This window comes from Magnolia sinica, chromosome 18 (assembly GCF_029962835.1).
Source record: "Magnolia sinica isolate HGM2019 chromosome 18, MsV1, whole genome shotgun sequence".
Lineage (NCBI taxonomy): Eukaryota > Viridiplantae > Streptophyta > Magnoliopsida > Magnoliales > Magnoliaceae > Magnolia > Magnolia sinica.
Genome location: NC_080590.1, coordinates 27,765,811 through 27,789,982, shown reverse-complemented (window position 1 = coordinate 27,789,982; position 24,172 = coordinate 27,765,811). Strand labels below are relative to the sequence as shown.

General features: G+C 40.8%; 1 protein-coding gene across 1 annotated transcript in view; it reads left to right on the top strand.

Moving 5' to 3' along the window:
• Window positions 1-24,172, top strand: part of LOC131232744 (DUF21 domain-containing protein At2g14520-like) — a 54,466-nt gene that overhangs the window by 4,511 nt on the left and 25,783 nt on the right. Inside the window, exons 6-10 of the mRNA XM_058229210.1 lie at window positions 2,375-2,514; window positions 2,595-2,682; window positions 16,432-16,505; window positions 21,107-21,291; window positions 22,283-22,557. Coding sequence (XP_058085193.1) covers window positions 2,375-2,514; window positions 2,595-2,682; window positions 16,432-16,505; window positions 21,107-21,291; window positions 22,283-22,557 — 762 coding nt within the window. The remainder of the gene's footprint in view (window positions 1-2,374; window positions 2,515-2,594; window positions 2,683-16,431; window positions 16,506-21,106; window positions 21,292-22,282; window positions 22,558-24,172) is intronic.

Sequence of the window (24,172 nt, the reverse complement as noted above, 5' to 3'; positions counted from 1 at the left end):
TTTCTACTTTTCATGAGTTGCTAAAGAGAGGCATCAGGAGAGACGAAAGAGAGAAGCTGATAAGTATGTTGTTTACCAAACATACTTATCTTCTTATTAAGTAGAAACTAAGATAAGCTACTTGTGGCATAAGTAGCTTATCTTAAGCAACTTATGATCCAAATGGCCCCTTAGTGGCAGTAGCCAGTAAATACAAATCATCTGGCTCTTGGGTCTGAATGGTTCCTAAGAAGCAAAGCCAATGGCAATTAAAAATTGCTTTAAAAAAGTCCAAAGACCAATTATATTATATTAGGAAATATTTAAATTTAAATATATCATGACTCATGAGTGTTCCTAAAATTTGAACATGTTAATTGCCAACCTAACTAGGAAAATCTGTCAAATTTATAGATCTTTTGATCAAGGGGAAGATATTGATTCTTAGTCTAAGCCTTCAACTACTGAACTATATACTCTTATGTCTCTAAGTTTATCTTTCCAGAATGTTCAAGTTGTCAATTGAGATTTGTTGAAAGGAAAAGAGAGTTGGGGGAATATGCTTACCAAAATAAGAGGGCAGGGAAGAGAATTGCGCATTGCTTGATTGTGTGTGTCTAATACCATATGAATTTTAATATAGACAAGGTAGAAACATATAAAAGAAGAAAAATAGTAGAATGGGGGAGGACAATCATATCATATGGTTGATCCATATGGGCTTATATAAGAGTGAGTATTACAAGTACAATTGCACAAATTCCCTTAATACACACAACAACACATGAGTATTATAAGTACAATTGCACAAATTCCCTTAATACACAATAACACATGTAAGTATAGGCTAACCCATTCATTTACAAAATTTACACAATAATACACAATAACACATATAAGTACAAGTTAACACATTCATCTACAAAATTTTCTCTTTTAAGTCTCTTGTTCAATTTTATGTACTGTGTTTTTTTTTTCCCAAAAAATGGGCATTAGCCCCCTGTATCGTTGTTAATTTGAAACGAGGATGTACAGACTGAACTTTCGGGTGGGCTCCACAATAAAATTGGGCCTCACCTATCATTTTGCCTAATTGGCAAACGGAAAATAGGAGAAAAAGAAAAGAAGAAACTGGAGGAGAGGGAACTGCTTCAGGTGTCGAGACGGAGGAACATCTGAATTTCGCTGAAGTCAGGGACCCACAACTGCTGTGATTTGGTTTTTTCCTTTTGATTTCCCAACTTGAATGCATTTAAATGTTATAAATCAGGGTCACATACGTATAACTGTTTGAATCAAGAAACTCACCACTTCCAGAACTGGAACTGGGACTGATGGAACTCTTTCCCTTGCCTTGAAATCTTATTTCTGATGTCAGGCCTAGAAATATCTGAAGGCTCTACTATGATAACAAAATTGGAATTTGCAGCATGGCATTTTAGAAGAAAATACCAACTGTTTATATGAATTAGACGTTAGACTGATGTAAAATCCTCATTTTGTAAGGTGAAAATCTATTAAAGGAATCCTTGAATGGTAACTTTCAAATCATTAGGTGCAGTTTTGTGTTGGTATCCTTCTTACCTTAACATTTCAAAATGCTGCTTATTTTCAAACTTATTACAGCATTTGTTTGATATGTTATGTATGAGTTCTAACCAGTGTTTTAAATAGTGAATAGCATGTAGCTTAGTGTTCACCCCACTGATGCACGATGCATAAGCTACATAGTGTGTAGTGCAAGCTACACTCCACTTCTAGATTTTTAATCAAGGTTGCACTTGGTTGCACCAATTCTTGATATTTTGCACCAACTTAGACTGATAAATAATGAAATTTAACAAAGTTTCATGACATTTGGTGCAACCAAATGCAACCTAAAGTAAATGGAAGGGGCAATGATTAAATATAAAGGTAAAGAAAGAGCAACAAAACTGATTTAATCTCGTTACTAATATTATTTTACTAAAAGCATTGAAAATATTAACTATTTTTTTTTATTGAAAAAAAAAAATGTAGTCAATTATAGAAAACATTAATTGATTTTAATGTTATGGTGAAAAATAACTTGTAATGTGAGCTATGTAGCATGTAGCGTACGCAAATTATCACATAGCGTAGGCTACATCCGACCTGAGCTATTTTCATGAGCTACATAGTGTTAAAGGTAAGCTATGCTAAATAGCGTAGCTATTTAAAACACTGGTTCTAACATCAATAACATGACAGTCTGCTTATTATTTGTCATGAATCATTGGTTGCACATGTAAATTCTACGAAACTACTCGTTGAACTTCTGGTGTGTTGCTACATTCTTCGATAAGTAAACCAAAGATGATTACATCCATGAAAGCTGGCTGTGCTACAATCTTGATGTGCTCTTATTGATGTGTAGGCCGGGAAGGGTGGAGAGTTGACACATGATGAAACTACTATTATTACTGGAGCTTTGGACTTGACACAAAAGACTGCCAAAGATGCTATGACGACCATATCAGAAACCTTTTCCCTTGATATACACTCTAAACTTGACATGTATGTGTTAATTTTGCTCGATATTTTGGTATTTGCTTCTAATATGACTTCTCATATTACTAACTTATGTTTATCCTTAGGCATACAATGCGTTTAATCATGACCAAAGGGCACAGTCGTGTGCCTATCTACTCTGGAAGCCCGTCAAATATTATTGGCATTATTTTGGTAAGCGTTGCAGCTGCTTAGTGTCTATGGAAACTCCAACTGTTTCTGAGATGTGCAGATATGGAAGGGAATACTTAAAAGAATCATGAGTTTTACTAAATTTATTTATTAGATGTCAGTCATGCATGTGGATATACTTGTTTCTTGGATGTTTCCTTCTCCATTCTTTTTTGCTTGAAATATTTTGTAAGCTGTATTTGCTAATGACTGAATTAGCACAGCTTCTTATGTACTGCGGCAGTGCATTTCTTGGGGGCCATAGTTACCATGGAGAGTCATTTTTATGATATTTAACTAGTCCATGCTGCATATTCTTGAAAACAGAACTTATAACTATAACAGCATTACAATGAGTATTCATGAGCATCATCTGAACTCTATTGCATGGGGCTATCGAATTTGTTCTAATCTGCTTACATACTGACTTTTGCCTTTTTGGATATCTACTTTGGCATGCCATCATTTCACTCCACATGTCACTTTGCTATTCCATTTTAACACCATATCTATTAGTTGTTTTCTGAACAAATGGATAGCTGAACTGCGCTGGTAGCAATCTACCAAGCTTCCTGGTACCTACTCCCTATAATGCCCCTCAAGTAGAGTAAGTGCTGCGATTTGACCATTGTGCTTTGGCCCCGAATTGAAGTGACAATCTGCTATCCAGCCTATCCCAAATTCATGCGTAAGACCTGGATCCTAAGTCTGTAGTAGCTTTTGCATCTGCGACTAACACTTCACATTAAGAGTCAAACTTCACTAAAGTAACTTGTATTTGATCAGGATAGAACCTCTTCATGTGTGGTAAGTTATGGGAAGCTGAAAATCATGATTCCCCTAATATTACCCATGTCAATGCATTCTCTGACAGCTAACACTGACCAACTGCTATAACTGAACCTCCACCAGCTATTCCATGTGGGGGAGTCCCACATTCGAAGGCATCAGTCCAAATGAACTGGTCTGATGACTTCAATGTGCATGAAATAAACAGGAAGAAATAAATGAAAATCAGAAAGAACCACGTTACTAATACACACAGGAATGCCAATTAAAAATCAACCCATACTGCCTCAATGATAACATAGAGAATAATGCCAAAGAAAATGCTTGTGCATGCCAACTTTCCATGATTTATGCAAACGAGGAAGTTTCTAATTGAAGTTTTCAGACAGAGCTTCATAAGTTGGTGAAATTGGTTTCCAGATAAACTTTCCTAACAAAAGGCTTGGAGTCCAAAAACAGCTAATTTCATTTCCCAATAGACTGATGCATTTGCATTTTGAGTTAGTTCCGATCTTGGAAAATGGTGGCTAATCTTTCTTGTTCATGGTAACAAATTGTCTGTGTTCATGTTGAACATGGTGGTCTTGATTCACCCTTGTTATATAAAATATACTCATCACACATATAGCTAACCCTGCAAACATTCTCATGCAATTATTCAGATGTCATACGTCTTCCCATAACATTTTGTGCCATTGGATTGGAGGCCTAATTTGGGAGTAAAAGTGTCAGGCCCAAAATTCGGTACTTTGGTCGGCCAGAACCGACTCCGTATTCCAAGTCATGATTTATATTTTAAGTATTCACAACCACAACTCATCAACATCACATAACTTCAAACCATGCATTCATTAAATAAATTCAATAAAGTATTAGATATCATCAAAATAATCTAAACTCTCCTCCGTGCTTTCACTATACACATTTTATTCTCTCATCGAATATAAATAGGAAAGACGGCTATGACTAGATCTTTGCTCCTTGACTAAATTTTGCGCCCTGGAATATTATCAAGATGGGGGTGAGCATAACAACTTAGTGGGATCATATCCTGCCTACTTTTGAGATTTCTGAATTTATATAGTTAATGAAATAATTTGAAATAAAGTATAAATGGAGTAATATCACGAATGACAGTTCAAAAGATGTGATACGTGCAATACTTTCCACGAATCATAACTTAACCAACATTATCGCTTGTCAATACCTACTTTTAGGAATGTCCAGGGTAGTGCACCTGTGTAAGACATTTTTGGATGATTCTAGGGCAGAACACCCGTGCTACGTTTTAGGGAATCTAGAGCAGAGCACCGTGTTCTTTTCGGAATGTCTAGGGCAGAGAACCCGTGCATATACTTTTAGGACTTTCTGGGCAGAGCATTGTGTTCATTTTTTGTCTTAAGGCAGAGCACTTGTGCTTACATTTTAAGGAACCCAAGGCAGAACACTTGTGGTTATACTTTTAGGGAACCCAAGGCAGTGCACCAATGATCTCAATCTCAATTCTCATTCAAATTCAATAAAAATATGCATGTAACATGAATGTAAGTTCACAATGAACATTCTTTTCGAAGATACAAAATACTAAATTCAATATCATCATACATCTTACAATGCCCCAATTTTGTCATCGGTATAGATCTCAAGTCAAATATCAGTTTAACGCTAAAATTCAAGTCTAGTTTGAGAATATAATTTAATCTTATACGTTTTGTTAGTTCAAAATCCAACTAAATGAATTCTAACTTGTGATTATAGGGTTTTAGTTTCAAAATTTTATTTCAAAATTTTATCAATTCAAGGTTTGAGATGTTCGGTGCTGAATAACTTGGATTAGACAATTTTTGATACTATTTATAAAATTCAGAATTAACAAAATTGGGAGGATCACCTGCCAGATTTGGCGGGAAATGGAACCCGAACTAGGCTTGACTCGGCTCGATTTGGTGTGACTCGGTCAGATTTCGACGTGACCTAGTGTGAATTCAGCATGAAATCACTCTGGCTGGTTCCTCAACTCTTACTCCAAAGTTTCCATCTATTGGACCTAAACTCGACCCGAACTTTGTCATGACTCAGTAAGTTGACTTGGTGAGTCAATAAATACAACTAGAGAAGAACAGAAACCTAAATTTTGAATGGAAAATCTGTATAAACGGCTTATCTACTGACTTGGCCTGATGCAGTCCAAAACTTAGACCTGTGGGCTCAGCATAGTGAATTTGACTTAGCTTCGACTCCTTTTCTTTCTCTTTCTTCTCTTTCCTTCTCTCTCTCTCTCTCTCTCTCTCTCTCTCTCTCTCCCTCTCTTCTTCTTGTCTTCTTCTTTTCTTTTCTTTCGTCTTTCCAACCAACATGTCCAGCAAGGTTTGGACTCGATTTAACTCAGTTTGACTCGGTGAATTGAACTCGATCTCTCTCAATCGAAACTCTCTCTTTCACTCGATCTCTCTCTCGACCTTTGTTGTGACTTGATTCGCGAGTCTAATAGGGTTTTTATAACTCTTTTCTTAGGTGACTTGTACACGAATTTCGTACATTTCTTCAAAGTCATGGGATTATTCATCAGACCACCTGTTCTGATACTCCACAATAGAACAGGGTGGCTGAACGGAAAAATCGTCATATTGTTCAAACTGCCAACACCCTGATGACAGCTATGGGTGTTCCTCGTTCCTTCTGGGCGGAAGCCATGTTATATTCAGTCTACTTGATTAACCGGATGCCAACCAAAGTTCTACACAGTAAATTTCCTTACTTTGTTCTCACCGACTTACCTCCTGCATATTCCACATTCCGTGTTTTTGGTTGTATCTGTTATGTTCACCTGGCTTCACGTGAACGTAATAAACTATCACCAAAATCAGTCAAATGTATGTACTTGGGATTTGGGGAAACTCAAAAGGGTTTTCGATGTTATGATCCTGTTTCTCGTCGTGTTCGGGTTTCACGACATGTTGTTTTTCTTGAACATATTGCATTTCATTCCTCTCCTCCTCCTCCGCACACTCCAAACTCTTTTGGTCTAACCACCTTTCCTGAAATTCCGTTTGCCTCGAGTACTCTCCCTCGTCCGTTGCAGGTTTACTCACGTCGACCACGTACAGATCCACCACCTATTACTCAACCCGAACCTACTGTACCTGTTGCGGATCCCGAACCTACCTCGATACGTCGTTCCGCTCGTGAACATCGAGCGCCTGATCGCTTGATATGCTCTATGTCTGCCATGAATGCTACTCTGGATACTGTTTCTATTCCTACTTCATATTCTCAGGCAGCCACTCATGATTGTTGGAAGAAGGCTATGGCAGAAGAACTTGCGGCATTGAATGATAACCATACATGGGACATTGTCACTCGACCTGCTGACCAACAGCTAATTGGTAGCAAATGGATTTATTCTGTCAAGCTCAAGTCTGATGGATCATTGGATCGATACAAGGCTCGACTTGTCGCTCAGGGATACAAACAGGAATACGGAATTGATTACGATGAGACTTTCGCTCCTGTGGCCAAGATGAAAACTGTTCGTACTCTTCTGGCTATATCTTCTGTTCGCTCATGGCCACTCTCTCAGATGAATGTGAAAAATGTCTTTCTTCATGGAGACCTCCAAGAAACCGTATATTTGAAACCTCCTCCTGGTTCTTTAATTCCCGACAATAAGGTATGTCGCCTAAAGAAAGCCCTGTACGGCCTCAAACAGGCACCGCGGGCATGGTTCCAACGCTTTCACGATGTTGTTACGGGTGCTGGCTTTACTCAAAGTGGTCATGACCCATCCTTATTTTTGCGCACCACTGCTCACGGCATTGTTATTATTCTGGTTTATGTTGATGACCTCCTACTGACTGGTAGCGATGCTACTGGCATTTCTGCTTTAAAGGAAGTTCTGCAAGCATCCTTCAAGATGAAAGACCTCGGCCATCTACCATACTTTCTTGGACTTGAATTTTCGCGTTCCAACCGTGGGATTCTGATAAGCCAGCGTAAATATACCAAGGATCTTCTCGCCTTGGCATCATTGACGGATCAGAAGACGGTTCAGACTCCTTTAGAACTTAACGTTCATTATGGCCGTGACGATGGTGATCTACTTGCACAGCCCGATGTATACCACCGTCTAGTTGGGAGTCTGATTTACTTAACTATGACTCGCCCTGATATTCCTACGCTGTCCAAGTCGTCAGTCAGTTTGTTTCTGCTCCTCGGACTCTTCATATGACTGCGGTGTTGCGCATCCTACGGTACCTTCGTGGCACTCTAGATCGATCTCTGTTCTTCTCCTTCACAGCGACTCTGGATCTTCGTGCTTATTCGGATGCTGATTGGGCTGGATGCGCTCTCACATGAAGATCTACCACTGGCTACTGTGTTTTTCTTGGCACTTCTCTCATCTCTTGGAAGTGTAAGAAGCAAGCCACTGTTTCCAAATCGAGTACAGAAGCCGAGTATCGGGTGATGTCAGTTGCGTGTAGTGAGCTCGTCTGGTTACATGGACTTCTTTCAGACTTGGGCTTTCCTCTACAGAATCCCACTCCACTCCATGTCGATAATCTCAGTGCAATTCAGATTACATCTAACCCGGTTTTTCATGAACGGACGAAGCATATTGAAGTTGACTGTCATTTTATCCGCGAGAAATTTCAGTCTGGGCTCATTTCTCTTCCACATGTGGCATCCCATGATCAGATTACTGACATTCTCACCAAGTCCCTCACGTCTGCATGTCACTCTTTTCTTGTTGGCAAACTATTACTTGTCGATGACCAGCATTAGTTTGAGGGGGGATGTTAGACAGCTCACATACCTTGTATATCCATACCTTATATATCTTGTTTCTATAGATAGATAATTCTGCGTTTATTCTTTCCTTGTATAGATGATTGTAATATCTATATATTCAACCCCATTGGGTTGTCTCAAATACACAGAAAAGCTTCTGCATCTCTTTGCTTTCAAGATATCCATTGGATGGGCCGCACCATGGCTGTTTCGGATATGAGATTAGGGCCCATGTGAAGATCAGCGGTAGACTCTTGTTCGGAGAGATAACGACTGCGTTAATGGCAGATTCTCGTCCGAGGGGTCTTTCTTCGAATCGATGCTCATGGGCAGTCTTAGATTGATCCCATGAAGCTCAGAGACACGAGAGTTTTATGGGTTGGATCAGTTCTCTCGGTGGGTTTCGAGATTGAAACCTTTTTTTGTCGTCGAATTTGCTGAGAAAAGTGAAGAGAAAGACGGGTCGATGCTTCCTTTTTCGACAGCGCTGCTTTGCTAGAGATCTTAGGCATGCATGAGGACGATATTGAATAGGATTGGACGATGTAGATGAGCTAAGGGCCTATTTGGATGCCTGTAACTTTTTAAAGTTGTAAGAAAGTTACATGTAACTTACTTACAGGTGTAAGTAAGTTACAGGTAATCTTGTTTGGATGTAAGTTGTAACTTACTTACAGGTAACTTTGTTTTTGTGTTTGGATAACCTGTAACTTTGCTACAGCTAATATGTTGGATATTCACACTAGATAGAGTTGAAATAGGGAATCGTTGAAAAATCAAATTGACACATAAAAAAGATGGGATAAAATTATTCCATTTTATTAAGCCCATGTAAATGAATAGTTTGGCCGATTCTTAGGTTAAACTAATCAACAGGTGGGCCATAAAAGTGGGCCCATGTTTTCAAAATGCTAGTAATGTGGGCAAAAAACTTGAGCTACATGTGTGGTTGACATCCTAGCTGACCATCAGATGGGTCCACTGTGTCCAATGACTAGCCCATAAAATTAGAATGGTCCAGTTATCAGAAGGCCAACTTGTACGCTGAACGTGGACCATTGAAACAATCCATTTGCTAGCAAAATGGCCTATGTTTGGGCCAATACATCTACACAAGGGCGCCCGCTTGATGCACGGCCTGGTTCTCCCATACATGACAGGTTGGCATGTATGGCTGCATGTGTGGGATTAGCAAAGCTCAGGGTAACGATTTCATTAACAAAGGAGACTTTCAATCATTATTGTGAAAACTGAGAGATGCGGAAGATTTTCTGTATATTTGAGACAACCCAATGGGGTTGAATATATAGAGATTACAACCATCTATACAAGGAAAGTAGTAAACGTAGAATCCCCTACCTATAGAAACAAGATATACAAGGTAACAAGATATACAAGGTATGTGAGGTGTCTAACATCCCCCCTCAAACTAATGCTGGTCATCGACAAGTAATAGTTTGCCAACAAGAAACGAGTGACGTGCAGACGTGAGAGATTTGGCGAGAATGTCAGTAATCTGATCATGAGATGCCACATGTGGAAGAGAAATGAGCCCAGACTGAAATTTCTCACGAATAAAGTGACAGTCAACTTCAATATGCTTCGTTCGTTCATGAAAAACTGGGTTAGAGGCGATCTGAATGGCACTGAGATTATCGACATGGAGTGGAGTAGGATTCTTTAGAGGAATGCTCAAGTTTGAAATAAGTCCACGTAAGCAGACAAGCTCACTACACGCAGCGGACATCGCCCGATACTCGGCTTCTATACTCGATTTGGAAACAGTGGCCTGCTTCTTACACTTCCAAGAGATGAGAGAAGTGCTGAGAAAAACACAGTAGCCAGTGGTAGATCTTCGCGTGAGAGCGCATCCGGCCCAATCAGCATCCGAATAAGCACGAAGGTCTAGAGTCGCCGTGGAGGAGAAGAACAGAGATCGATCTAGAGTTCCACGAAGGTACCGTAGGATGCGCAACACTGCAGTCATATGAAGAGTCCGAGGAGCAGAAACAAACTGACTGACGACTTGGACAGCGTAGGCAATATTAGGGCAAGTCATAGTTAAGTAAACCAGACTCCCAACCTGACGGCGGTATAAATCGTGCTGTGCAAGTAGATCACCATCATCATGACCATAGTGAACGTTAAGTTCTAAAGGAGTCTGAACCATCTTCTGATCCGTCAGTGATGCTAAGGTGAGAAGATCCTTAGTATATTTACGCTGGCTGACCAGAATCCCACGGTTGGAACGTGAAAATTCAAGTCCAAGAAAATATGTTAGATGGCCGAGGTCTTTCATCTTGAATGATGATTGCAGAACTTCCTTTAAAGCCGAAATGCCAGTAGCATCGCTACCAATCAGTAGGAGGTCATCAACATAAACCAGAACAATAACAATGCCGTGAGCTGTGGTGCGCAAAAATAAGGATGGGTCATGACCACTTTGAGTAAAGCCAGCACTCGTAACCACATTGTGAAAGCGTTGGAACCATGCCCGCTGTGCCTGTTTGAGGCCGTACAGGGCTTTCTTTAGGCGACATACCTTATTGTCAGGAATTAAAGAGCCAGGAGGAGGTTTCAAATATACGGTTTCTTGGAGGTCTCCATGAAGAAAGGCATTTTTCACATCCATCTGAGAGAGTGGCCATAAGCGAACAGAAGATATAGCCAGAAGAGTACGAACAGTTTTCATCTTAGCCATAGGAGCGAAAGTCTCATCGTAATCAATTCCGTATTCCTGTTTGTATCCCTGAGCGACAAGTCGAGCCTTGTATCGATCCAATGATCCATTAGATTTGAGCTTTACAGAATAAATCCATTTGCTACCAATTAGCTGTTGGTCAGCGGGTCGAGGGACAATCTCCCACGTATGGTTATCATCCAATGCCGCAAGTTCTTCTGCCATAGCCTTCTTCCAACAATCATGAGTGGTTGCCTGAGAATATGAAGTAGGAATAGAAACAGTATCCAGAGTAGCATTCATGGCAGACATAGAGCATATCAAGCGATCAGACGCTTGATGTTCACGAGCAGAACGACGTATCGATGTAGGTTCAGAATCCGCAACAGGTACAGTAGGTTCGGGTTGAGTAATAAGTGGTGGATCTGTACATGGTCGACGTGAGTATACCTGCAATGGACGAGGGAGAGTACTCGAGGCAAACGGAATTTCAGGAAAGGTGGTTAGACCAGAAGAGTTTGGAGTGTGCGGAGGAGGAAGAGATGAATGAAAGGCAATATGTTCAAGAAAAACAACATGTCGTGAAACCCGAACACGACGAGAAACAGGATCATAACATCGAAAACCTTTTTGAGTTTCCCCAAATCCCAAGTACATACATTTGACCGATTTTGGAAATAGTTTATTACGTTCACGTGAAGCCAGGTGAACATAACAAATACAACCAAACACACGGAGTGTGGAATATGCAGGAGGTAAGCGGAAGGTCCGATGTTCGAATCTCGAAAGCAGCAAATATGCCTTGCTAATATATTATTCTCCCACGGGGGGTCAGGAAAATCAGATCCGGCTCTAGGACCGAGTAATCAAGCTTGGCCTATTTATGGTGTGAGTGTCCCTCCACCTTCGTCAATATGTTCCCGTGCGGAGTTCCCACCTCGCACGTGCGGGGGGGTTGTGAAGTGATAAACGTCCCGTGATATACATTGATACACCACACTCTGACAGCTTGAGCTTTTGGAGTGAATGGTTGTTTGACATGGTATCAGAGCGGAAGGTCCGATGTTTGAATCTCGAGAGCAGCAAATATGCCTTGCTAATATATTATTCTCCCACAGGGGGTCAGGAAAATCAGGTCCGACCCAGGGACCGAGAAATCAAGCCCGGCCTATTTATGGTGTGAGTGTCCCTCCACCCTTGTCGGTATGTTCCCGTGCGGAGTTCCCACCCCGCGCGTGCGCGGGGGTGTTGGAGTGATACAGTCCCTCGATATACATTGATACACCACACTTTGACAGCTTAAGCTTTTAGAGTAAATGGTTGTTTGACAACAAATTCCGGACGTAACTTCATAAGGAATTGACGAACTTGCGCACTCTCGCGCATAGTTTGGAATATTTTAAAGTCATGAGGAAATGTTGGATCCATCATAGTCATCTCTGTCCAAATTGTGACAATTTTGGAGTAAAATGATTGAATACTGTCGTTACCTTGAGTAAGGGTAACAAGATCCTGTTCCAGACGGTATAACCGGGCCGCATTACTCTGTTGATAAATCGACTGGAGATGTTCCCACATCGCCTTAGCAGTGCGATGAGGCGTGAGTCCAACAGCAATGGACCGATCGACCGAATCGAGAATCCAGATAATAATCCATCCATTGTTTATTTCCCAATCATCTAATTTGGCGGCATCTGTGGGGATAGTAATAGATCCATCCAGTAGTCCCCACAAACCACGACCCTTGAGAAAGTTCTTAAAATGGATGGCCCATAGAGAATAGTTGGTACCATCAAAACTACAACGTGGGGCTTCTGTACGTGATGAGTCCTTATCCATTGATTGATCTGAAGTAATAGAATACACAGAAAGTTTCAGATGTACCGTACAACAAGGGATCTGGATCTGGATCTGGATGAGCAGAGGTTGAATCTGGACGAACAGGATCTGGACGAGCAGAGTGCGTTGGATCTGAATCTGGATTTGGACGAGCAGAGGCCGAGCAAGGGCTGGCCGGACGAGCAGGGATGAACAGAGGAGCACGAGCAGTGGCTGCCGGACGAGCAAGGGCTGGCCGGACGAGCAGAGATGAACAGAGGAGCACGAGCAGGGGCTGCCGGACGAGCAGGGATGAACAGAGGAGCACAGGGACAGAGGCGCAAAGGTGAGCAGAGGCGAGTAGGGACGACCGGACGACGCAGCAGGGTCGGACGAGCAGATCTGAAGTAGAAGGGTCGCAGGATGATGCAACAGGGACAACCGGACGACGCAGGGGAGGTCGGATGAGCAGGAACAATGACCGAACGCAGCAGGGATGGCCGGACGATGCAACAGGGGCGGTCGGACGGCGTGGTTTAGGCGGCTGGACGACGCAGGGGCGGTCGGATGAGTAGAGGCACTTGCCAGACGCAGCAGAGGTGATGAACGGACGACGCAGGGACGGTTTCGGATCAACCTCGCTTTGATACCATGAAAACTGAGAGATGCAGAAGATTTTCTGTGTATTTGAGACAACCCAATGGGGTTGAATATATAGAGATTACAACCATCTATACAAGGAAAGTAGTAAACGTAGAATCCCCTACCTATAGAAACAAGATATACAAGGTAACAAGATATACAAGGTATGTGAGGTGTCTAACATATTGTTTTCGGTGTTATGGTCTACCTAAGATTTAGAAATCCCTCTTTTTGGAATCAAGCCCTAAAACGATCCAAAAGAATGGATGGACGACATGGATAAAACAAATACAATATGGTGGACCCCACAGATCATCAGCCATTATCCACGCCACCTCACCAAGATGCGTCCGTCAACGTAGAAGCAAAAAAAAAAAAAGGAAAGAAAGGAAAGAAAGGAAAAAGAGAGAAAAGGGGTTTCCTACCTTGCGGAAGCTCGATGGGAGAGGGAGAAGTAGACTGAGAGAGGGAGAAGGAGACTTGAGAGAGGGACGCTTCTTCATGGCATGTACGATTCTTCCCAACGATTTTCATTTCAAAATTTTCAACCGTTACCTGTATCAAAGATACAGGTAACTTGAAAAATGACTCAAGCGCCTGTAAGATTTTCCCCTCTTTCTCCTGTAAGAAAGTCACAGGTTGAGAGAAAGTTACCTGTGACTTTCCTCCCCAAACACCAACTGTAACAAAGTCACTTGTAACTTTGTTACATTTTAGAAAAGTTACAGGCATCCAAACAGGCCCTAAGGCTCTCTTTCGTTGCTTCTTTCTCTCTTTCGCAGCGGAGAGAATCGGAGAACGGGAGGACTCGGCTAGCGTCTTTCTCAGTGTTGAGGAACAGGGAATCAAAAGAGGTTCGCATCCCCTAGGCACATGTTGGAAGAAGAATGGACAGTTGGGATATCTTCTTAATACACGATTGGATTGATGTGATGGATAGTTTAGATGTTTGGTTGGCTGATGATGGTTGGCCATCAAAGTTTGGATGGTACAAATTTGAATGAGTTGTGGAATCCTAATACTGCTATGATGGTCTTTTGCAACTCAAATGAAAACAAAGAAAGGAACATAATGCACTTCTCAGCAGCGTGCGTTGCACCAACTGCTGCCAAAGTTAGGTCTTGGGAACACGTGTGAAGCGTGGGGAATTTGGACGATTAGATCAGATGGTAGGTTATTAGTTGGATGGTGTTCATACTGGGCGGTTTAGATCTATGTTGGGTTGGTAAATTTGGAAACCAAATGAGTTGTGAATGGGTGGTTGCACAAGTTAGTTGATAACATGGACGATTGAGAGGTTTTAGAAATACGAGAGGAGTGGTCTATAGGGGTTTTTTTTTGGGTGTCTAGGTGTAGATGCACGAGTGGTTCCTCATATCTATCGTCAGATCGAGGTTTATTGAGCGAGGGTTATGGTGTTGGACGTATGCGTGTTTACTAAAATATTTTTGGTTTTAAAAATTGGAGGATGCTTGGGATTCTTCTCGGCAGATTTGAAAAGTCTGAAAATAGGTCTAGATGCAATCCAATGTAAGAAGTAAACCGGTAAATTTGTTGGGGGTCGCTTATGGATCATAATGATGGTCGTCGTCTGATTTTCAAGCGGGCCATCTAGCGGATATGATGCGAATTTTGATGCACAGTTGATCTTGTGAACTAGGTGTCTAGATTGAATATGTACGGATCAACTGGGTTGGATAAGCTTGGTTAAATTTCCATTGCGATCAGATTCCCAAAAATAGGTTTTTCGAATGATAGTGTAGGGCAGTGATGTGTACACTGTAGAAAGCCCTTAAATGAGTAATAGTTTGTTAATAACTACTGGAATTATATTCTAACAGTGAAATATATTCATTAGTGTATTGGAAATAGGGTAGATGGTTTAGATTTACGGATGGACAGGCGTACATGTGGTTTAGATCATCTTGGGGCAAATTTGCCATGATGGGGTGGTCTAAAGGTGATGTGAACAGTTAGATTGTTAGGTCTAAGTCTAAATAGGTATTTTTGTGGTTGGTTGGCGAATGATTGCCTATACGAGTGAGATGTAAAGGTTGATGAATGAATGGTCTAGGATTAGTGATGGAATTGGAGGACTTGTATGCATTGGTTAATGATAAGAATTGAGGGATCAGTCCATCTCAGTTGGATCATTCTGAACAGTTTAGGCACGTTATCACATGTCTTAGAGGGCTGATCTAAATCATGGGTTCAATGCTCATTAGTGATGCATGTTTATGGTGAAGATCATGAGTTAAATGAAGACGGATTGATCTCTAACTTAACAGGTTTGCTATCAGTCGTTATAACTCGGGATTAGACAGTTTAGATTGTGCTGATTGGGTGTACAAGCGAGTAGTCTATTTAAGCAGATTTTTAGTGTAGTTACAAGGCCTTAATTGAGTGGTTTTGACACACGGGTTGAGTGTCATGATCAGGTAGTTTTAGGGTATGTTCAACAGTTAGATATGAGCTAGTTTATGGATAAACGGGTGGTCTTGTAAGTTAAGTGGTGTGAGTACAAGTGTACATGTACAAACACAAATTATATAATTGATAATTACATACGTCAATGGTTCACACTAACAGATCGATCACACATACCATTGGTCACAACTTATATAGATTGATGGATGTGTGGATGAATGGATGGATCTATGCATGTATGCTTACATGAATGCAAGTAAGCATGCATGCATATGTATGCATGTATGCATGCACACCAAAATCCCAGGTCATTACAAAAGCGACCTATTTATACTAAAAAAGGGAAAGAAGAAAAGAAAAATTGTAAGAATTTGTTTGTTTTTTTTTTCATTGCTATAGCTTGCTGTGGTTACCTTATTAAACATCAAAATCTTTTTATATTCCATTCTTTTTAATTGAATTAGATTCCTAATGATAGTTTGTTGTTTTACTTATTACAATCCTTGAGTGCAGTAATGCATATTCATATGACACTTTCTTTTTTCCAACCTCTTGATATGAAAATCTTTGGGTCACGGATAACTACATTACCATTTCTCTTGGTTCAGGTTAAAAGTTTAATCACCTGCCGCCCTGAAGATGAAATCCCAATCCGAAATGCTACGATTAGGAAAATTCCTAGGTATGGGTATTTCGTAATTGATTTTGAAATTTATCAGAATTTTAGCACTTATTTGATCATATGCTTACAACATGCTCTCACCCCATTTGCAAACAACATTTGTGATATATATGTCCTTCATATGCATGTACATGTGTGTGTTGTCAATGCTTCTGTATGTGGTTCACTTTCTTTATGGTACTTGGGAGGAAACCCCTCATTTTGAGATTTAGATAATCCTTTTATTGTTTGATGATCCAGTGGTGCTTGATTAGATAACTATAAATAATACAGATGCTTCTTTCTTGCTTATCTTCCTTCATTCCTTTTTCTTCCCACACATTCTTTTACTAAGCTACGTATCCACTATATATTACATTGGTTCCTTTTCTTTACCTTCGTTTAGTTCTAATTTAACTTGCTTCTCCTCTCTTTCTTGATAGAGGGTCTATTTCAATTTTCACATCTCAGACCACATTCAGTACAGTTCTAAATATTTCATCAACATTGTCTACTCATAATTGCACGTTCTTGGAAAAACGAAAAAGTATTATATGCAATGGTTTCCTGTAGACTAGAAACCTCAACACAGCCACAAACAGCATAACTGACTCATATGTTAAGTGGTTGTATAGCAGGTTCATGTTTTTGAGATAGGAATGAAATATCTGCCAATATTGTCCTTTGGGAGTGAAATTTCAAGATTGGTACTGACTGCAAAAGAAGAAGAATAACAAGATCCCAGATTTCGAACTTGGCACTGAATCTTTGAAATCAGCACCTATTGTTGATGAAAAGACAATGAACATCTTCTGAGGTTTGGAGGGCTGCAACAGAGTTCAAAGGACACATGTAAAGTTGGACACTTGGAATATGGTGAAAACATAATCCCATTAGTGGGGAATAGATGGTACGACACTTATGTCTGTGAAACCTAGTTCCAGTAATGGGGAATTAATGCAGGGGCATTTTCACATCGGGCTCGAGTGGGTTGGTGTGTGGGATGCGGGGGCACAATTGGGATAGGCAGCCCGCGGAACCCATGAATTTGGGGCCCACGAGGAGGGTTCGGCCAAGGACCTAACCTGTGGATTTGGAGCCTGGGTTATGAGATAAAGGGATTAGTTCGCCATGCTCTATCAGTTTGAGCTTTTAGAGCAAGTGGTTAATTGTCCTGCATCAAATTGGTATCAGAGTGGGAGGTCTTGTGTTCGAGACTCCTCACCGGGGGTGATTAATGCAGGGACGTTTTCACACCGGGCTCAAGTGGGGTGGCCTGTGGAATGTAGGGGCACACTCGGAGTGAGTGGCCCACGGAAGCTGTGGATTTGGGGCCCACGATAAGGGTTCGGCCAAGACCTAACCCATGGATTTGGGGCTTGGGCTATGAAATAAAAGGGATTATTTCGCCATGCTTGTTCACACCCCAAGTATAGGGTTGTGATGTAGTAATAATCTCGGTAAGACCGAGGTCGAATCCACAGGGACTGAACCTTGTACGTAATCTGAAAGCAACTCGAACTAGAACTAGAATAAGATGTAATCTAAATTAGGTGAATATGAGTGAATAATGGTGAAATAGTAATCTTGCAGAATTCAAAGGTGGGAAACTAGGGATTCAGAGGATCCACTTGTAGAGATCAGGGAGATCTACGCTTGGTTCATGAACTCAACTGGACTTCAAGTCCCATCTTCATCCAGTTGGAAGATATATCACTAAAGCTCGATCTGAACTTCCTTTGATCTAGTCTTCAAGGAGATGAAAGGTATGAGAATTAGAGTCGATTCCATCACAAAACCATGCCTATGAGACAAAGTAAACAACAGAACTAAACCAATCCACAACCAATCAGAAGATGTATGAATGTTAGGAAGGATTCCATCATCCAACCATGTCCAAGGGGCAATGATGAACAACAAAACTTCCTAACTGCATAATCACGATAAGGGAAAGGACATACTCAAAGCCATCACAGATCTATTGTAATTTAAGTCACAACACATCATTAAAAACTGAAAGTATTCCTTAAAATCAAACTAGAATCAACATAAGTTCAGTCTAACATAAATCAGAGCCGTAGAATTATTCCCATCACGCCACAAGCTTCACCTCTTAGCCCTAGCTAAGAGGTTTAGCCCAACATGATGGGATTAGATCTCTCAAAACTCGTAGAAAACAAAAACAGTAAATAAACTAAATAAATCACTAAAAAATCCTCTCTTTCTCTCTCTCTTCTCGGACGTCTCTCCGTTTAAGCACTGGATATCCTCTCTCTCTCTCTCTCTCTCTCTCTCTCTCCCTTTCTCTTCCTTTTATGGATTGATACAGTGGGTGAAGGAAATCACGTGCGCAGTGGAGTCGGTTTGGAGCCTTACGCAACTCTCCTTACGCAGCCAAGAACGGAGCCTCCCAACTCCCCTCTTCCTTTGATTTGTCCAAAAGAATAATGTCCCTTGGGGCGTTTTGGACAGGCCTACATGATGGACGGTCTAGATCGGTCATCCGATCATCACGATGGGCATACAACAACCCCAGAATCGGTCGGTTTCGGACGCAGAGACAGGGCCTGTGTAAACAGCTTACGTGGTGACGTTGGTGGGGCCCACTTCGCTTTTGTTTTGAGAAATCCACGCCGTCCACTAAATTCTACTCGAAATTTCAGATGGTAAAGGGTATTTTTGGCCATCCTTTGATGCGGCCCACGGAATCTGTAAAGCCACCGTCCGTCTTCTGTTTGAACGATCGAAAACCGATCTCCAATGTCTTGTGAAATTTTGCCACCTAGGCCTGAGTGATAGGGGCCATGTGAATCTCATGGACGGTCTGGATCGGACCGTTGATGTACGGTGGTGGCCCACTGACGTTCAACCGCAAGCTCTGTTTGATGCAACAGAGAACGGCATTTGCCGTTTTTGAATTGTAGTCGGTCAACACCATGTTGACCGGTTTCACTTGCTCGGTGCACAGCGGTTGTGCACCGACTGTGCACTCACACCCATGAATGTGGGGTCCACCTTGATGTAAATGAGAGATTTGATTCATCCATCCTTTTTCTCATCTCATTTAAACTGTCAAGACCAATTTTGAAGCATATACAGATAGCAGGTGGGCCCAAAATCAATGGTTTATGGGCTAATTTGTCCGTTGGGCCACTTCCACATGGATCTAATGGCTGAAATTCGACATGTATGGTTCATTTATGGTCCTCAGGCCAGATATAAAGTTTCAAGCCAGACGGATGGTGGAAACTCTGTGATCTTGCATTCTGGATGCTTTTCAGGCCCGTGTAACGTGAATGGCCTGATTTCCTTGGATTTCTGGTGTGTACTTTCTTCGATCTCAGTCCCTTGGGGTCCGTCCCTTGCTTTGGTGACTTTGGAGCGTTAATTCCATGTTTTTAGTACCCTTTTCTAGTTCAAGCTCCTAAATACACCCTGCATTACAAACATGATTAAAATAAGGTGTTAAATGGTATCATGCTCGTAAAATCAGGTAGTAACTGGGGTCTAATATGCAATATTTGACCCTCAACAATGCTCTATCAATTCAAGCTTTTAGAGCAAGTGGTTAATTGTCCCCTATCAGGAATGGATGAGACAACACTTGTGTTGATACATGAGGAATGCTTCCTCATTACACAGAGATCTTAGCCAAATGAGTTCTTATAGGGACATGTGGAATCTGTTACAAGTCATGGGCCATTTGTCCAGCAGGCCTGTCATCTATGGTCTATCACCAAAAACCAGGCTAGTCGGGCGATTATAAATTCTCAATCTGATGAAAGAAATGATGGGCACCCTTTTTGTGGGCCCTGTAGGCAGGTCTTCCAACTGGTCTGATTCTTGGGTTATGACCCATAGATGGTGTAGTCCACCAGATGAGTGGTATGGATCTTGTACATGTATGCTACATGCCCTTATGAGAATTTTTGTGCAAAACATGCAATCGTCATTCCTCATATTGGATTTAGGATGGAGTGAAATTTTATCAGCATAGAACTGCTGTAAGTTCCATTGGCCTTCAAAGTTTCAAATGAAAGTATTATTTTAGTTTTCTGCATGTTACTTTTGCCTGCTTTTCTTGCGTGATTTAAGTATATGAATATCTTTATGTAGCTTACTTTGCCTTTTTGAATCATATTCCACAGTGTAAGACTATTCAATGCATATTTAAGTTTACCAGAATTTGGCCTTTTGACATGGAAGGTGGTAACTGTATGCATGTGCTCTGGTTTTCTCTAAGAGTCTGTTTGGTTTTCCAATTACAACGGTAATTGGCTGGAAATGGGTAATGATTGTTTACCCCTGTAATTGTGTCATGTCATCACTTACATTTGACTGCATGATTATATTATACCATTGTTTGTTTTACAGGGGCATCACTGTAAAAAGGTGCCTTTTGGTATGGAAAAATGTAATAATTTCCTTTACCCATTTACTTTACATCTGTATTTGACTCTTGTTTTTTGTGCCATTATTCTCTCTTAACTAAACACCCTGAAAAGATAATGTTGGCTCATTTACTTTGAATTACACCGGAAATTTGAAAACCAAACACGCCCCAAAGAAAACATGTTTGTTATTTGTCAATTAGTGTCTAACTATATGGTGCTGTGTACCAGGGTCCCTGATTATTTGCCACTTTATGAGATATTGAATGAATTCCAGAAGGGTCACAGCCACATGGCAGTGGTTGTGAAGGGTATGAAGGATGTTCATGGAACCACAGGAAATGCAGAAGTCAGTGTTAGTATGCCTGGGAATAGGATGCATCTGAATAGGAAAAGCACACAAGCAGAGGATAAGGGTACTACTGATCAGGAATTTGATTTTCCCACAAGCTCTGTGAAAATAATATGAAGCATGATTGATAGATTAGCTACCTATTTTAGTTTCGTGTGGACGAGCATATGATTCTCTACCCAGGGATACTTGAGGATATGTATGGTGAGGTTTGTTAAGCCCACATGCATGTATAGCGCTGGCCATCTACACATCAGCACACTTGCCAATATGGCACAGGCATGTGATATCAAACTTTCCATCAGGTGGTACACTTTTATTAGATCTTCTATCTCAAAAGTGAGGCCATTTCAATCAGGTGGGCCACAATGTAGAAACAAATGGTTGGGTAAAACTTTTTTTTTTTGGTAGCCATAATTTGTTTTGTACTCTATGGCCCACTTGAGGAGTGAAATGGCGTATTTTGTAGGCCAGAAGATCCAAACAGTGAGGCCCATCCAATGGAATGCTTGAATCTTGCGCACGTATGGCATGCAGATGGTCAGGGCTTCACATGCACTTTGGCTTAGTAAAAATCTGTGCGTAGTGTGCTTGGTTATTCAATTTGTAAAAGTGGAGCCAATGGTTATGTGATCCTTTGCGGTGATCTGATGAGCTCCATTGTTCACGGAACATTCTCCAAAATGTCCCAGGTTGGAAGATCCTCCCCATCCTAACTTTGGATATTCCAGTTGAGTGTGGATTGTTGCTGTTTTCCTTTTCTTAACCATTTATTTGCAGGCTACCAAAAAAATCAAATGCTTAGGATTGTCTCATTGAGAAGATTCTTGGGGCATCATTCATCCACTGTGTGGTCCATCAGATCAACAATTTGGATCACCCAACCATGTGCACTTGTACAAACTGAGTATGCGGATACCATACATCCTCATGATTATCTATTCCTCTCTCATGCACTTAAAATTTAAGCTGTTCAATGTTTCATCGGCACATGACAAGTTTACAAGAGAGCATTTGATTTGCAGATTCTGAGGTAACTGATCTTGACTTTGCAGGTGATGTTTCTCAAATGGTTCTTGAAGAGCAAGTGACTATTGTTACCAATGCTTCGTCGGTGAATCATGGAGTTGATGTCAGTCATAGCCCTACATTAAAGAGCATCATGGAGCGACATGGAGATATGCTTCAACAACCAAAGAAGCGGGATCGCGGAGCACATGACAATATTGTTGATGTTGATGTTGATCTGGAATCTCTTTCGAGCTATCCACTGGATGAGGAAGTCATCGGAATCATAACAATGGAAGATGTTATGGAGGAATTACTACAGGTTGAAAATGTTTGAGTCTTGGAAAGTATTCTTAGAATTCTCAAATTTGCATTGCTTTATTTTCTCTATTTGCTTGCTTACTCAAGGTTTTCTTGGCCCATGTGCCTGCATGGAGCTATGTGCATCCACACACAAGCACACATGCTGATATGGCACCCATATGTGAGATCTAAGCTTTCCTTTGAGTCGGCCACCTGTTTAGGTCTTCTGACATCGGAATCAGGTTGTTGCACTCCTTGGTGGGCCTGACTTGTTGAAAAAATAACCGAACAACAAGCTATCAATTTCTTTTGCACACTGGCCCAAATGAGTGAAATGGCCTGATATTTAGACAAAAACATCTAAACAGTGGCCAAACTGATGAAGAGCTCAGATCTTGCACACGTGCATATCAACTTGTGTCCTTTCCTGTGGATGGCAGAGCTCCACAAGTGTGTGGGCTTTGCAAACTTCTGTTGGGTGCCATGTATCTCAGCTTTCTCTCATTTCTTCTATTATGTCTTTTTCTCTACATGGTTAAGTAGTGTTATATGTGTGTCTACCTTTCCGTCCATCTGCCTGTCTATCATCCGCTGTTTTTCTGCCTGTTTGTCTCTCTATCGCACATTGCTTCATCTTTTGTTTTTTGTTTTTCTAGTGTCAATCAATATATGTCTGCCAACTATGGTCATTTACTAGATTTTCAGCTGTTCTCAAGTCTCAATTTGATGGAAAAGTATGGTTGTGCAATAGATTTGAAAAGTTCCTGTTGTCTGGTCTCTGGTGATTAGAAAGTCAAAAACTGATGCTATTCAAAATCCCTAGGATCTGAAAACAGAATTTCTTTCCTCTGAGAAGTTATTTCTTAATCTTTGGAAGGCAGCTATGTAATTCTGCTTACCATGTGAAATATAAAGAACCAAGGCGCAAGCAGATAGGATGAGCCAATATCAATAATTTAAGAAAAATCATGGAGCAGAATCCCCAAACAAATAACTAATAATATTGCCAGCTATGACTGTATACTAATTGGTAGAAATACCCACTGTTTTACTATTTCCTCTAACATAGTGTTCTTGTAAAAAGTAATTGCAGTCATCCCAGTATATTACATAACGTGAAGCACTCCAACAAGGTGTAACCTGAAGTTCTAGGATAAAAAAAACTTGCTTCCCAAAGATTCTCACGTTGAAACAATTGAGCATTACCAATGAAATAATGCTTGTTTTAGTCTTATGAGATAGGAATGTTATTATCACCTTTAATGTGGCGATCTTATAAAACAGTATATGGAGTCATCCCATGGATTACATTTAGGCAGTTTCCCTCAATCATCGACTTTTTTTGTAAAAAAAAAAATTGACAATATGAAGCACCCCCTACAGGCTATCGCTTGAGGTATTAGGATTTAGCATTTGTTTTAGAAAGCTTCTCCCTTTGAAAGTGTTAATGAACGTAATATGGTCAGACACTCCAGAGTTAATTACCAATCGAGAATGAGACTTGAATCCTAAACAAGCCAGACCTGAGGTCACGAATGTCCATAGGGGTGGATGTAGCTACAAAAGTAGTAGCAAAAAACTGATTTTCTATATTGATCAACAACTTGGAATATTCTTCTCGAGTTAGAGTAACC